The 17,206-nt window shown below is 39.2% G+C and overlaps 1 protein-coding gene across 4 annotated transcripts in view; it reads left to right on the top strand.

Moving 5' to 3' along the window:
• Positions 1-429: 429 nt before the first annotated feature.
• The window catches only part of ZNF800 (zinc finger protein 800), a 53,863-nt gene continuing 37,086 nt past the window's right edge, over positions 430-17,206 (top strand). For 3 of the 4 annotated variants that reach the window (XM_036328788.1, XM_036328790.1, XM_036328792.1), the window contains exons 1-3: positions 430-569; positions 1,056-1,174; positions 7,833-7,928. In XM_036328788.1, the coding sequence (XP_036184681.1) occupies positions 1,114-1,174; positions 7,833-7,928 (157 nt within the window). In that variant the 5' untranslated portion in view covers positions 430-569; positions 1,056-1,113. The remainder of the gene's footprint in view (positions 570-1,055; positions 1,175-7,832; positions 7,929-17,206) is intronic. The other variant, XM_036328789.1, reaches the window with a different exon arrangement.

Genomic DNA, 17,206 nt, shown 5'->3' on the forward strand with positions numbered 1-17,206 from the left:
CGCCCCGGCTCTCCGGGGAGGGGGAGACGGAGACAGAGAGACCGACTCCATAAAGTTTCCAGAAACAGCCGCTCAGAAAGGCCCACGGTGCGGGAGGCTCCCCGTCTTCCCCGCCCCTCTCCAAAGCCTGCGGGACCGTTGCAGGTGGAGCGGTGTCGGGGAGCCGGCTTCGCGGCAGCCGTTGCCCCGGTGAGGCGCTCCTCGGGTCCTGCCCGCTCCGGTTCCGGCTCCGGCTCCTTCGGTGGCGGCGGCTGCCGCTGCGGGGCGGTTCCTCCTGTCAACTGTCTGCGCCCGCGCGCCGCCCGCCAAGCCGCGCAGCGCGGAGGGACGCCGTGAGCCGCCGCCGCCGCCGCGGGCCGCGGAGGACGTGGTGAGCTGTGGCGCTTCCGCGTCGGCGCCGGCGGGGACTCTTTGGAAGCGCGTCGGGCCCGCACCGCGGGTCCCTTCGCGCGGTCCGCGGAGGCCGCGCCAGGTGGGGCCGAAGCCGCCTCCCACGCCGGGCTGTCCCCGCGGCCGCCCGGCCGGCCTGGCTTCCTTCCGCCTGCCCGCCGGCCCGCCCTCGGAGTTGAGTAAGTTGGGCGCACTGGGTGGTGGGGACGGGGGGCTCCGCCGGGGCGACCCCGAGGCACGTGCGAGGCGGGAGGCCGTGGGCCGGCCGCGGCGGAGCAGCCCCCGGGCCGCCCCTGCCGCCGCGCCCCCCGCCCGGCCGCCCGCGGGCCCCGGCGCCGGCCGTGCCACCGCGCTCCGCGCCTTGTCCCCGCGCGCGCCCGCCGGGGCCGGCGAGGCCGCCGCCGCCCGCGCAGCCTGAGTCCAGGCCCGAGTCCTGCGTCCTGCGTTGCGCGCCCGGGGCTGCGTTTCCGGGTCGGGCGAGGAACCTGTGCGGGGGGTTCGGCCCCGGGAAGCCCTTCGTGCGTTTTCCTTTTTTTTTTTTCCCCGGTTCCAGGAGAAGGAGCGGGCCCGCGGAGGCACCGCGGAGGGCGGGCGCAGGGGACGCGCCTGGCAAAGGCCCCCCAGGAAGTTCAGGGCCAGTGACTGGTTTGTGCTTCTTCCCGCAGCCAAGCCGCAATGAAGAGCTGCTCACAGTGAAAGGAAAGTAGGTCGCACCCACTGAAAATGCCTTTAAGGGACAAATACTGTCAGACTGACCACCATCATCACGGATGCTGTGAACCAGGTACCTACCCCGTTCTCCTCCCGTCACTTTGTCCTTCCCCAGGGCCGCTCCGCCTGCTGCTTGCTTCCAGCTCGCTTTTCCTCCTGCCCAAGCAGCCCTGCCCAAGGAAGCAGGCTATAATTTCCTCCCAGCCCAGCATAGAGCTAGTGGCGAAGCTAACTGCTTGCGCAAACAGGAGGTCTCCCCTCCGATCCCCTGAAAAAGCACTGCGGGTGTCACCTTAAATCTTTTCCACAAGATCAGTTACCCCCGTTTCTTTCAGGGCAGCCTCCAGTTAGTGTACCCTATGCTCTGTAAATGTTTAGGATGGAAGAGGAGGGGGGGGGGGGGAATAGTAGCACACTAGTTAGTATTTATCTTCATGGAGGTTGTTTTATTTCAACTTGAAAAAATTAAGTTTCGTAGGCATTTTTGATCAGGGGCTAGCGCTTTAAAGCCTACACATGAGTTCAGTTTGAGCGAGAAAAAGTTGGTTGAACTCAACTTATTGGGAGAACCAGGCTTTGCCAAATGCAACCTTTTAAAAATTTTCTTGGACAGAACATACTGTATTGCAAAAAAATAAAAATAAAAACCTGGTTATTTGCATAGGATGCATGAGTATTTTTAGGACATTTGATTCAGTGGAACTTTCAAAAGTGGAATTTGTGAAATGAACACTTTGGTTTTTGTAGTCTCGTGAAGGATACTTAGAAAACTTTAATTTGACAAATGTGGTCTGTAAACTATTGGTAGTTTTTCAACTTAGAAGTTTGATGTGCTTTGTCATAAACAGGTACAACTTAAAAGGAATCATTGAATACACACCACCTCCTCACCCAATAAATGCTAACTTATTCTAGTTAAAGACAGGTATTATTATTTTTGACCTAAAAGTTACTAAGACACTATACTTTTGCTTGCTTTTTGTTGGAGAATTTCAACTGTCTTAATGTACTTTTATCACAGTAGAGTTTAGAGTACTCTTTTGCTTAATGGGAAAAATTGGCCATGGTAAAGGGGAAGAACTTCCACGTTCAGAAAACCTTGGTACACTGGAGAATAAAATGTGTGCAATGACGCTATCCCCACTGATTTGCTGAAAATCAGTAACACCTCTGCTAATATAACAGTTAATCCCATGACGGGATCCAGTTTCTATTCGCCTGTCCCCTTACCTATCCTAACTCTCAGCACCCTTTCACACTGCATATTTTGTGTATTATTTGAAGTGAAGATATGTTTTAGCAAGTGTTGAATGGAATTTACTAGTTTTGAAGTAGAAGGCTCTGAATGCCTTGTATCCCACTGACCTTTTATTTATTTTTTTTAAGAGTACTTCAAGTCATTTAGGTTGAACTAATAAATGAAATAATCTTATTCAAGAAGAAGTTCATTGATTCATTTTCTTGACAGGTTGTTATTAAGCACCAGCTAGGTGGCTAGACACTTTCCAGGCAATGGGAATAGAAGTGATGAACAAAACAGATAAGGTCATTCCCTTATAGGACTTTTGAGTGGAAAGAGGTAGACAGATAAAAGATGACCATATCTTATTTAGTGTATTCTGGTAATTAGAGTTTTCTAGAGACCTTAATGTCATTTTAAAGGTGCTTTCCAAAGTTGAACTTTTTTTGTTAATCGTCACCCAAAGTTATTTTTTTCTGTTGTTTTTTTTAGAGAGTGGAAGAGAGAGGGGACACACACACACACACACACACACACAGAGAGAGAGAGAGAGAGAGAGAGAGAGAGAGAGAGAGAAACAAACATCGATGTGAGAGAGACACATTGATTGGTTGCCTCTGGCATGAGGCCTGACCTGGCCTGGGATCAAACCTGCAACCCAGGTATGTGCCCTTGGGCGGGTAGACGCTCTAACCACTGTACTGTGCCAGCCAGGGCTCTGGAGTTGAACTTTTAAATCTGTATTAGAACTTTTGTGATTCTTTTTTCCCCCCGTATTAACAAGAAATGAGACAAGTTGAGTTAATTAAAAAATTTCAACTTTCTTTTACCCTAAGCTTTCTATGCAGTTTTTGTTTCAGACTAGTAGGTCAAAAGTAGTTGGTGTTTCTTTGCTTTCTTAGTTATAGTAATTAAACACTTTTTGAGCATTTAGTTCAGTGGAAGCTAGAAGTTTGTTAGCTTAGAGAGTAGTTAATTGACATTATTTCAGAGGAAAGTAGGTGCTGAGTGGGAGGATGTTTCCAGCACTGAGAGGAATATATTATGATAAAAGATGACATGATGTTTGAAACATTCTTTTAATTGGCTCTCCTGAGAAGTCTGTCCTGGTTTGGATTATGAATAGTGGGTAAGTTCCTTGGATGAGAGCAGTGGTTTCTGAGGAGGCCTTGATAGGATGGGTCAGTTTGTAGTGAAAGGTGGTATTGTAAGCCTGTCAGTGTATGTATTTTCTTAGTTATTTAAAAAATATATATATATATATTTCAGAGAGGAAGGGAGAAGGAGAGAGAGAAACATTTATGATGAGAGAGAATCATTGATCAGCTGCCTCCTGCTCGTACCCCACTGGGAGACTGGGAATTGAACTGTGACCTGGTTCATAGGTTGACGCTCAACCACTGAGTCACACCTACTGGGCAGTTATTATTATTTTTTTAATTAAAATTTTTAAAAAATCCTCACTCGAGGATATGTTTACTGATTTTAGAGAGTTGAAAGGAGAGGGAGAGGGAGAGAGAGAGAGAAACAGATTGGTCATTTCCCGTATGCACAGGACCAGGGATGGAACCCACACCTGGTTATGTGCCCTGACTGGGAATCGAACTGCCACCTTTTGGTGTACAGGGCTGTGCTCCAACCAGCTGAGCCACACTGGCCAGGGCCTTAGTTATATTTTAACCATTTTTTTTTTTTTTGCTATAGAAAATTTTAAACATTCAATTGTAGAGAGAATGGTATAAGGAACCTGATATAACCATTGCACAACTCCCATCAGTTATCAATATATGGGCAATCTCTTTTCATCTCTATTCTCCCCTCCCCATGATTTCCTTCTTTACCTTACCCTCCAACTGCTCCAACACCCTCTATTATTTTTTTTTTAAATATATTTTTTTGATTTTTTACAGAGAGGAAGGGAGAGAGATAGTTAGAAACATCGATCAGCTGCCTCTTGCACGCCCCCTACTGGGGATATGCCCGCAACCCAGGTACATGCCCTTGACCGGAATCGAACCTGGGACCCTTCAGTCCGCAGGCCGACGCTCTATCCACTGAGCCAAACCGGTTTCGGCACCCTCTATTATTTGAAAGCAACTCCCAGACATGATTAGTAGAAGGATCTTTTAAGGGGCTTGTTTTAAGGTAGGAGACAATACTCTATTTTTATTTTTATTCTGAAAGTGTGTTCTTGGAAGGATGTAAAGAAAGATGCTAACTTCTGAGGGTTTGGGTTTTTGGTTGGAGGGAGATGTTGTTTGTTTTGTTTTTCCTAAATGGTTATATAACCTGATCTTGGGAGGGGATGACAGGATATGTAAAAAATTTTATGAAAATATTAATAAAGTTTTTGTATTAATGAAGAACGACTAGTTTCTTAAATGGGAACAGATGTGTATACAAGTGGATGCGTCCTTGCGTAACTAAGCTAATCCTGGGGTTATTTTGAATGGTATCTTAAAAGGTATATATGTTCTGGTGATAGCAGTGTTCGAAGGTGATGGGTAACAAAATTTAGTTTAGCTTTAAAGTCAGATGTTGTCACATGGAATGGAAGTTGATGTATTATAGAAAGTTTTCTGGAGCTTGTACCTAGATGAGAGGGGGCTCTAAGGAGAAGTTTCCATTTTTTTCTTTATCCTCCCCTTATTTATTGCTGTTTTTTCATTCTCCCTTTCTAGAATTCTTGCCACAGAGCCAGACCTTGAAGCTTTTGGTTCTTTACAATTGTACAATTTTTACCTTCTCTTGTGTAGTTATTACTCTTTTTAAAAACAGTTATGAGTTATAAAGTACAAGTACTGGAAAGAGATCTATCTAATCCAAATAAATGGTATTACCAGTGTATTTACAAACTTCTGATACTGGTTCTCTAAGGGTTGAATTCTACTTCTCTTGGATTTTGGAAAAGATTTCAGTTTTTGGTGTCAGGAAAGCAATTGATTTTGCACATGGTGGTGGTGGTGGTGGTGGTGGTGGTGGTGATGATGGGGATAGAACATTTATTGAGCACTAAGTATATTCCAGGCTCTTTTTTGATCAGTTTACCGCTATTAGCTAATTTGATTCTCATACAATCCCCATTTTAGAGATGAGAAAAGAGTGGTCAGAGATTTTCATTTTCCTTGGTTGTATGTAGTAAATGGCAGAAAGAGAATTTCAACACAGTCCAGGTCTGGAGACTTAATCAGTGCAGTTAGTGACAGTGTCAGATGTTCTCAAGAGTTGTATTTGTGGCCCTAGCTGGTTTGGCTCAGCTGATAGAGCGGCAGCCTGTGGACTGAAGGGTCCCAGGTTTGATTCCGGTCAAGGGCACATGCCCAGGTTGCAGGCTCCATTCTCAGTGGGGGATGTGCAGGAGGCAGCCAATCAATGATTCTCTCTCATCATTGTTTCTATCTCTCCCTCTTCCTTCCTTTCTGAAATCAATGAGAAAAAAAAAAGAGTTGTATTTGTGTATGTTCTGAATTCATTTAAAATACCCCTATACTGTCTCTTAAAACTAGGACAATTTTGCTTAATGAAATGGCTTGGTTTTGAGACATCGTTCCTCCCATTTGTGTACACTGAGCATAAGCCTAAAAGAGAATCTAAGGCTGCAGAGTCTATATACATAGGACTGCAGGCTTTAGCCCCTTATCAGAGAGCTAAATGCTGTCTGAGCCCAGGCCCGAAGTAGTAGCAGCACACATGACTGAAGTAACCTTCCGTATCCCCCACGCTGAGCAGATGACCTGCGTGAACATGGTAATTAATAGTTGATTAAAACATTATAACATTAAAAAAAGAGGTAATTAAAGTGGCTGGTTTTCTCCAACATAACCATCTCTCTTCATTGGATATCTGATAGAAAATTCAGTTTTCCTTTTCATTACGTTGTTTCATATTAACATCATCTAATTTATTGCATATTTATACAGCTAATCTGAGAATTTTGGAAAGCAGGGATCATCTAAACCTCTTTATATGAAAAAAAATTCTTACAAAAAATGTATACTTTCTCAAATGCACACGTATAAAAGCCCAGACTCTGAAGTACTAGTGAAGTGTGAGGCAGAAAGTGAAAATTGCCACCTTAACAGGATCTTTAAGTTTTGTTGGTAACCCGTCAGACCTTTTGTGTTTATATATACATGTATATGTTAAATTTATTTCTTTGTGTATGTATTGAAATATATATTAATATAAATGAGATGTTCTATAACCTGTTTTTTGTTGCTTAATAATCTATTATTGACATCCTTTGTTGTCAGTATATGTAGATCTAGCTCATGCTTTCTAACAGTAATCAGATTCTGCTGTATGGATGTTTATTAGTTTACTTAGTCTGGTTCTTTTTGAGACTCTTAGGTTGTTTGAAATTTTTCTCAATTATTTACAGTGCTACAGAGTGCTGCAGTGAATTCTTTTTAAATAAATAATTGTTGGAAGTATTACATATGTCCCCCCCCCCCCCATGATCCCCATACAAGGTTTTTGGTTGATTACCTCCTACCCACCCACCCTCCCCCGCCTTCCCTCTGAGATTCTGCACTCTGTTCCATGCTTCAGGTCTCTGGATCTACTCTGTGCATCAGTTTATTTTGTTAGATTCCACATGTGAGGGATCATGTGATACTTGTCTTTCTCTGACTGACTTATTTCACTTAGCATGATATTCTCCAGGTCCCTCCATACTGTCTCAAAGGGTAAGAGATTCTTCTTTTTTACTGCTGTATAGTATTCCATGGTATAAATGTACCACAGTTTTTTTATCACTCATCTTGCAGTGAACATTCTTGTACATCTATCATTGTGACCAGTTCTTTCCTTAGGCCAATGATGGCGAACCTATGACACGTGTGTCAGAGGTGACACGCGAACTCATTATTTTGGTTGATTTTTCTTTGTTAAGTGGCATTTAAATATATAAAATAAATATCAAAAATATAAGTCTTTGTTTTACTATGGTTGCAAATATCAAAAAATTTCTGTATGTGACACGGCATCAGAGTTAAGTTAGGGTTTTTCAAAATGCTGACACGCCGAGCTCAAAAGGTTCGCCATCACTGCCTTAGGCAGTAGTCTTTGAATTTTGCTCTCACAGTTGCCCAGAGAGCTGTACTAAATTGTCCAGAGGGTTTTGGAATGGTTTATGAGGTGTGGTTAGGCCATCATTGTCTTAAAACTTTGGTTAAATATAGTGGTTCCTCTCAAGGACAATAAAAAGGCAAACATGCCAAATATGTATTAAATAATACCAGGATAGGACAATCTTTGCATTTAAACTTATTATCTAGCTTTAAGTAGTCTTATTTTAGCCTTGAATTGAGAATGATTTTAGTTATTTTCCCCCATTATTTCATTTTGTCTTACAAAGATGATGGTGAAATATATACAAGTGTGATTGTCTTTTACATGATTATAGCAAACCATTGTTTTTCTTCAATAGTAAATGATTTAAATAACCCTTTTTTGTGGGGTTTGGGGTGGGTGTTTGTCTTCCATGTAGTTTATATCCTGGAACCTGGAGATGCTCCTTTGTTACAGCAACCACTACAGACATCCAAATCTGGTATTCAACAAATAATTGAGTGCTTTCGATCAGGTATGAATGATTTAGTATGTATTTTTTCAATCTTCACATAGTAGTTAAAAACTACCTAGAAATCTTTAGAAATAATTTTTTTAAAATTAAAATGTACACACTTTTAAAATATATTTTCAATGTATTTTTAAAAAGTGGATGAATTAATATGTGATCTAGAGATTCTTTTTTTTTTTTTTAATATATTTTATTGATTTTTTACAGAGAGGAAGGGAGAGAGATAGAGAGTTAGAAACATCGATGAGAGAGAAACATCGATCAGCTGCCTCCTGCACATCTCCCACTGGGGACATGCCCGCAACCCAGGCACATGCCCTTGACCGGAATCGAACCTGGGACCCTTCAGTCTGCAGGCCGACGCTCTATCCACTGAGCCAAACCGGTCTCGGCGAGATTCTTTTTCAGTACTATATATTATATATTGGTTTTTAAAATAAACTTATTTACTATGGTTTAAAGAAATACATTATGTGGTATATCTGCTGATAAAGTGCCTCTTCCTCTTAAAGATTCATTGTTATTTTTTGACATGTTCTTGATAAACTCTCAAAGGGCAGTAGTAAATTATATTGGGTTTTTATAAGTTTTAGAAGAGTGGGTTATTTACTCATGATGTCTCAGATGTCACTTGTCCTAGATTAATTACTTTATCATCTCTGTGACTCACCTTCTTCTGCTTAACCCTGGAGTTTATAGAGTTTTAATATCTATATTAGAGCACAAGATGGCTAAAATAAGTCAGCTACATTTGTTTAGTGTTTCTTTCCATTAGATTATTATAATAATTAGATATATAAGTGTATTTGTGTAGTTTTAATTCATTGCTTTAAGGAGATGTTGCTTACTACATATAAATGATTGAGAGCTATTTATCAGTAAGATCTTAAGTTGCTGTGATTCTTATGATTCACTTGTTCACTTCGAGTGGATTTGGCTTCTCTGACATTGTAGACTATTGAGTCAAATATGAACAAGCAAACTGATGGACACCTAAAGGATTATCTTTTGTTATTTTATTTATCTTAATGAAATTATTAAGGTAAATACTAACTTATGTTAATATTTATCTTAATGAAAATATACTGAGATTCAAAAAAAAAGATAATTTATGTGCAACCACATGTTCTGTATTGATGAGAACTTTTTTGATGTGCTTGTTTTTAAAACATTGTTAAGGAAAAACATATTAATTTATTTTAGGATTCTAAGAAATAAATTGTTTCTTAATCTAAAAAGTTTTTTTCTTTGACTCTTTAAGATCCATTATACTTTTCATCTATAGTCCTCATGGTATTGCTTTTATGCATATTTAATTTAGTAAATATTGTGTATATACCATATATCTGTGCTCAGGTTGGTTAGTGGTATAACCTAGGTGTTTCTTGTTGTTTTTTACTTTTGATAATTACCCTTGGCTAACAGTAATAATTGATAGACTAAATTCTCCTATGGTAAATACAATTAAAATTTTAGTTATTAGGGACTGTATTTAAATATATTTCTGGCATAACAGAATGGTTAATTTCTGTTTGTAGTAAGAGTTTCTGTTAGCTACTTTTAGTATAGCAATAAAATTTCTTTCTGTTCTTATATCATGGAAATGAAGGTAATAGCTTTTCACACTCAGCAATATTCCTTGCTTTTTAAAAATTCATAATATGGAATTAATAAGGTTACTTTCTATCACTTCAGTTTTATAGTGTTATTTGATTAAGAAGTTAGAATTGGTTCATTCATAAATGCTTTGTCTTGTAAAAAATACCTTTTCGGCAAGATCCTATACTCAAAAAGTATATATTTTTAAATTTTGAAAGATGAATATAAATGAAATTATTTGTTCCTTGTTGAACTGTGGTCATATCTGTTTTCTGTGTTTGGCATTTCTTTACTGTCTAAGCCAGTGGTTTCCAATGTGGGGCACATGACCCACTGGGGGCAATTTGATTTTTAAGGGGGGCAATTCGAGAATGAGTTAACAGTGAATTTTTTGCATTTCTTATGGTTCTAGGGGCCTCATAACACAGTATGTAAATATATATTGTGACATATTTATGCATTTCCATTCTCTATTATATGTTTTGAAACTTTATTTGCTATTTTTCATATCACTTCATGTTTTTACTATTTTTTTAAACAATTTCTTAGTGATTTCTTCCTCAATACTTCAGCTGTCCTTTCATTCTTTTATTTTTCTCTTTCATGGATGCCATGTTCTTTGGAAGCTTGTTTACACCAAGTTAATGGCCTTTTAGGCTTCTTTCACGTGAATAGGAGTTCACTTTTTGAATAATAATTATGTGTCACAGGGGGGCATCAGGATGTTAGAGATGCTTAGGCTGGGGCGTGGCCAAAAAAAGGTTGGGAACCACTGGTTTAAGCTAAAGAAAAGTGACTGAAATTTGTAGTATGTTCCTTTTAAAATGTCCCCAGCAGCCTGGCTGGTGTGGCTCAGTGATTGAGCATCAACCTATGAAATAGGAGATCACAGTTTGATTCCTGGTCAGGGCACATGCCCCTGTTGGGGGCTCAAGCACCAGTGTGGGCATGCAGGAGGCAGCCGATCAATGATTTTTCTCTCATCACTGATGTTCTGTTTCTCTCCCTCCCTCTCCCTTCCTCTCTGAAATCAATAAAAATATATATAAAAATAAAATATCCCCAACAGATTTGCCTTCTCAGTTATTTTTTATTTAGGCAAATTGTGAAAATACTATAATTTTAATTCTTTAAGTACCCAATAATTTAAATTAGAGGTGATTTAGAAATATGCTGACTGATATAAGGAAACTAATTATGGATTTAAAAAGGAATTTCTAAGCCCTGGCTGGTTTGGCTCAGTGGATAGAGCGTCAGCCTGCAGACTGAAGGGTCCCAGGTTTGATTCTGGTCAAGGGCACATGCCTGGGCTGGGGGCTGGATCCCCAATAGGGGGCGTGCAGGAGGCAGCCAATCAATGGTTCTCTTTCATCACTGATCTTTCTCTCTCTCCCTCTCCCTTCCTCTCTGAAATCAATAAAAACGAACTTTTTACTTTATTAATGTATCTCATAGCTAAGCATTTTTAATTTCTTCAAGATAATCTCTTACATATCTGGATAATCTAAAATCTACGGAGGTAGCTCTTCTTTAGCACTGAGATGTTCAAGCTGTGCCTGACTAAAACCTTGGGAGGGTAAGATGGAAGTTTGGAGGGACTGAGATCTCTTCCCAACCTGAGATTTGCAGGTTCCTCCCAGTGCCTCTACTCCCAAGCCCGCCTTGAGTAACTCATCTCTTTCTAGGTTCTTTGCAGTAAGCTGGGTCACACACATTGCATTTAAAGAACTATCATGGTGGTGTTATATATCTGACAGATATTTGAAGGTAAAACTCTGAAGTCCTTGCTTTTGTTCTTGTTAACCCTAGAGGCTAAGTCAGGTTGGCAGTAGTCATATTAGAATATCTACCTTTATCTTCAAGCTCAGGTAATTGTCTGCAGCTATGGTATCATCTCTATTTAAGTGACTCACCTTCTCCTGCCTACACTGGGCTGTCTGACCTGGTATTAATTCCTATCCAAGCTGGAAGTTCATAAAAGGCTGAAGGAGTTGACTCATTTTTAGGTCCACCCAACCCCATGTGTGCTGTACTACTGACTGCATGACCAACTTTGACCCATTCTCTTTGCCTCACACTTCAGCTTTGCTTTAGCCTTTTTTTCTGGCTTTAAATTACAAATCCTTCTTTACCTTTGATAGCTTTTTATTTCAGTGTGCTTGACTTGTAAATTAATTTGAATAGATTTTTCTTTTTTGGAATTGTGCTTGTGGCTTAAAAAAAATAAAGTACAAAAAACAATATATAAAAATAAGTTTCTTTTTTCTCGGGCAACCACTGCTACATGGTTTGTGTCTTCTTCCAGAGACCTTCTGTGCATATACAGACATAAATTCCTCATTTTCTTCATAATATAAATGGTAGCCAAGTGTGCATATTATATATCTTTGCTTTATTAATAATACAATCCACTATTGTTTGACATCTGTCCATAGATCTCTCTCTCTCTCTCTCTCTCTCTCTTTTTCTTTCTCTCTCTCTCTCTTTTTTTAGAAAACTGTCTGTTTTGCTTCAATATACAGATTTTCTACTCTGACATCCCTGATGGTTGGGTGATTGGAGACATGTCATTTGCTCTGAATCCCTGACTTGTAGTACCACCTTTACTGTACCCTGCTCTTTGCTGGAGCCTTGCCTTGGCTGTTATCCTCTAGGACAGGGGTGGGCAAACTTTTTGACTCGAGGGCCACAATGGGTTCTTTAACTGGACCGGAGGGCCGGAACAAAAGCATGGATGGAGTGTTTGTGTGAACTAATATAAACGGCCTGCGGGCCGTAGTTTGCCCACAGCTGCTCTAGGATCACTTCTGTAACTTGCTGTCTTCAAATTTCCCTCCTTTCTATTCACACTTGTATTTTAGCTTCCTTCCTTCCTGAGCTTTCTCCCTAAACTGAAATAAATATTTAAATAAAAATACTTATACTTTCATGAGACATTTATTAAAATGGATTTAATATTCTTTCTTAGTCTTTTAGTCTTATGGTAGAGGGAAAGCTATGGATTATCTTAAGGTTAGAAATAGAAAAATAGGGAGAAAGAGAAGGATAATAACTTTGTCCAGTATTTAAAACTGGTTTAATATGAAGTTGACAACTTTTTAAATTCTTGAAATATATAATACTGTAAAGAGATAATGTATATTATAGGAAAAAGATTCTGCCTACAGAATACAATACAGCTATGTACAAGGCACAACATCTTTTTTGAATTTTAAGGAGGAATAAATTGTAGTGAAAATGAGAATTAGCTTTGTATATTTGCTATTGTCATTTTCCTTCTTTGAAGGTTTTTTTTTCCTACTTAAAGCAACATTAATGTCAGTTTAGTATAAGATGTGACTGGGTCATGACGCCTCAGTCCTGTCTCTGTAAGCAAAGGAATTGTGATTTATCAGAGATATATAAGGGAGTGCCTTTTTTGTTTGTTGTTACATAGCAATTTTAGGAAATTTGCAATCTAGATATTTTAAAGATCAAATAGTTTTTGGATGAATAAAAAAATAGATTTGTTTGATTTGTTGTTTTTTGAATTCATCTTCAAAGCATGTTATTTGGGGCTACATTCCTAGGAGAGCAGCCATTATATTAGTCTGGGAATTTCTCAGGGGCATAGATCATACCCTTCACTTTCATGTCTCCAGTGAATAATAACATTGTACTTGGTATTTAATAGGTGTTCAATAAATACCTGTTAAATTAAACTAAAAGATTCATCAATTAGGCACTAAAATAATTTTATTGTATTTATAAATTTATTGTATGTGGCAGTGTTCCACAATTACCCTTGTGATTTTTTAATTTTTCTTTTTTTTTACATATTGTTAAAATATATTTTTATTGATTTCAGAGAGGAAGGAAGAAGGAGAGATAGAAACAATAGTGATGAGAGAGAATCATTGATTGGCTGCCCCCTGCACACCCCCCAACTGGGGATTGAGGCCACAACCTGGGCATGTACCCTGACCAGGAATCGAACTGTGACCTCCTGGTTCATAGGGTGACGCTCAACCACTGAGCCATGCCAGTTGGGTACCCTCGTGATTTTTTTTAACCAAGCCTTGTAAGTGGTAGTTTTAAGATAACAATTTTAATTTCCTTAAGTTTTTCTACTTTTTACCTTTAAGTACTTCTGTTAAGGCATGATTAGTTACAAATTTCTTTCATGCTTGTCTTGGAACTCAGAAGGTTTGACAGAAGTTACAGATTTGCTTGCAATGCTGGGATGATATTCTGAAGACTGAGCTCATGTGTGAGTCAACAGTAAAGCCAGCAGTATACCATTTTATTTTGCCAGTTTATACAATGTATTTGGCATTAAGGAATAGTACCAGATAAACCCTTGATGAGATTTAATTAATTTTTATTACACACCTATTATGTGAGAATCGGAAATATACACTAATTAGTTTATTTCTAGGCATCAAAAACTATACCTTTTGGAGGACTGGTGTTTTGAAAAATACTGATTGGTCATCTGTGTAAGTAGTATATAGTGATTTCTAAGATAATTAGGGTAAGAAAGAGGGAGGAAAAGGAATAATTAGGAGGAAGGCACCATGGCTTTCTCTTTTCTGGGATCAAGAGCTGTGGAAGAACTTTATGGTGCTGTCTAGATGACCATGTCTGTTGTCTCAGGTTTTAGCTATTTACAAAGGCACAATGGTTGGCTGTGTCTGATTATTAGCAGAGCAATTAGAAAATGGTAGCTGATTAAAATAAAGTTATTATACCCCCATGGGAAAAAAACAAAAAACCTTAAATGGCTACTGAAACTAACTTTGGGGAAAACGTTGTGTGTTTTTTTTGTTTTTTTTTTTTTGTCTGTATTTATGGAATTAAAAATTAAAAGTATTTTTCTCATTGGTAAAAAATGTTTAAATAGAATTAGAAAATCTTTTAGGTCCCTTTTTTGGATTTTTAGTCCACTCTACATAGACTAGAAAAATCTTATTTATAGAGACTAGTGGCCCGGTGCATGAAATTTGTGCACATTAAAAGGGAATTAATTAGCGGAATTATTTTAACCCTTTTCGGTTCAACCTCGAGGCTGACTCGACAGACCAGGCGCTAGGAGCAGGTCCAATATCGAGCAATAAGAACATTAAAAAGTTCAACATTCAATCCCTTCAATTAATTTGGACCAGACTGTTTGAATTCCAAAAATAACATTGGACCGCAAAGGGTTAATATTGCTCTTTGCCCTTTCTCTATAATAGAAGTGTGGGAGATGAAAGAAAATTAGTAAAATGTATATGAAAATAATATATAAATTTATTAATAAATAAACAGTAATAAAAGGATATAACAACAGAGGCATGATATAAAAACAACAAAAACATGAAAACAATAAAAACATGATATAACAACAACAGTGATGCAAACAATGACTGATAAAGTGATTAAACTTATTCTAATAACTCCCTGTACACCACATTAAGAGTGAAAACACTTTCAGAGTGCTTGACTAATTTCCCTTGTGATGAAGTATTTAGAACTTTAACTTCAACGTCACATGCTCTTCAAACTCGAGAGAAAGCAACATATAACTGACCATGTGCGAAAATGGGTTCAGGTAGGAATATTCCTACTCTGTCTAGAGTTTGTCCTTGTGATTTATTAATAGTCATCACAAATGCTGGCATCACGGGAAACTGTCTTTGAATCAATTTAAATGGGAGGCTAGTGTCAGATGGGGACAAATTAATTCTTGGAATCAGAACAACCTCTCCCTCTGCAGATCCTGTTAATACTTCAGCTTCAATAATGTTAGGTCGTAATCTTTTTTTTTTTTAATATATTTTATCGATTTTTTACAGAGAGGAAGGGAGAGAGATAGAGAGTTAGAAACATCGATGAGAGAGAAACACCAATCAGCTGCCTCCTGCACATCTCCCACTGGGGATGTGCCCGCAACCCAGGTACATGCCCTTGACCGGAATCGAACCTGGGACCCTTCAGTCCGCAGGCCAATGCTCTATCCACTGAGCCAGACCGGTTTCAGCGGTCGTAATCTTTTGATAATAAATCTGGTACCATTACAAAGACCCCATTTACTATTGAGATTTCTCAATAGCATGATGATTGCACCCACTTTCAATTTTAATTTATGACATGGCATTCCCGAAGGAGTAATACTATTAAGAAATTTGATGGGAAAATTTTCCTTTTCAGCATCATCTGTTGAATCAATGGAATCATCACTCAAATATGTGTGAAAATCTCCATCGAGTATATCCAAAATTTCTTCATTTAATTTTTGAATATGCTCATTTTTTGGACAAAGAATTGCATGTTTAGATGTATTTTTAATATTATCTATAGATACAGTATTTCCAAAGGTAGCTTCAATAATAGATCCATTACAAATCATTTCACAGGGGATTTCAATAATATCCATTCCTAAATGAAAACTGTTATCAAGTTTGCCATCTCCAAGTTTTACTAACCGTCCACTATAAGCAGACTCCTCTGATCTCATATTTGTTGTAAGAGACAACTTTCTGAAACATCCCCAAACATTGCAATACTTTAAACTCGTTTGTACTATGGCCGATTGCATATCATGCCATACAAAACTGAGACATTGTGGAAAATCCCCTCCAAGAAGGAGAACTTTCCCACCAAATACAACATTCAAATTCATAATTTCTCTTGTCTATGGCGTTTATAGCATGACTTGATGCCATAGTGTATTCATCAATAATGAGAAGTTGGGCCTTTTAAATAGTTTTAGCAACTTCACTGTTTATATCGAGTCTAGAAATTGAAGTTTCATTTATGGAATGGGTAATTTATATTGGGAATGAAAGATCCTTCCACCAAGAAGTAAATTTGCAGCAATTCCTGTAGATGCTGTGGGTAAAACAGTACCACCATGACCTCTCATATAATGTATTAAAACTTTATAAAGATATGCCTCCACACTCCGAGGGCTGGTTCCTGCCTCAGACCTCGCCCTCCTGGGAAACAGCCTTGGCAAGGCGACCCAGGACTCAGTGCGTCCATGCTCTGAGGGCCGGTTCCTGCCTCAAACCTCGCCCTTACTAGAAACAGCTTGGGGAGGGCACAGCTGTTGCTAAGAGGACCCAGGACTCAGTTGCGTCCACACGCTGAGGGTGGGTTCCTGCCTGAAACCTCACCCTTGCGGGGAAACAGCTCAGGGAGGGCACAGCTGTTTCCAAGATGACCCCTGCAGGACTGACTTCCTTCCGGTTGGTTGAGCTTCGGATGTGAGGCATTACACCCAGGGTTTTTATATAAATAGATGGTTTTCTTAAACATATAAAGAAAGCTCTTCAACTGGGAATATATTGGTGAGCATTAAAGATCTCTTCTCTGTTCTTTTAGAGCTTCCAGGTAAATGGGGATACAGAAAAGTAATTAATTATAAGGTAGGGTGGTAATAATATCGATGTATAGGATACTATGAGGGTATAGATGAAAAATTCTTCACAAAAGTAATAGGAGGGGTCAAAGAGGTTTCCTGGAGAATGTGACATATAACCTGAGATCTGAAGGATTACAAGTGAGTCAGACCAGGGAAATGGAAGAATTCATAAGAGAGAGAAAAAAAGGTGAAGGCCTGAAAAGTAAGAGAGATAGAATTTGGTATATCCGTCAACCTGAAAGACATTTAGTATGCCTGGATCAACACAACTGTTTTGTATGTGTGAGTGTGCAGA

The sequence above is a fragment of the Myotis myotis genome, unplaced genomic scaffold (assembly GCF_014108235.1).
Source record: "Myotis myotis isolate mMyoMyo1 unplaced genomic scaffold, mMyoMyo1.p scaffold_m19_p_11, whole genome shotgun sequence".
Taxonomy (NCBI): domain Eukaryota; kingdom Metazoa; phylum Chordata; class Mammalia; order Chiroptera; family Vespertilionidae; genus Myotis; species Myotis myotis.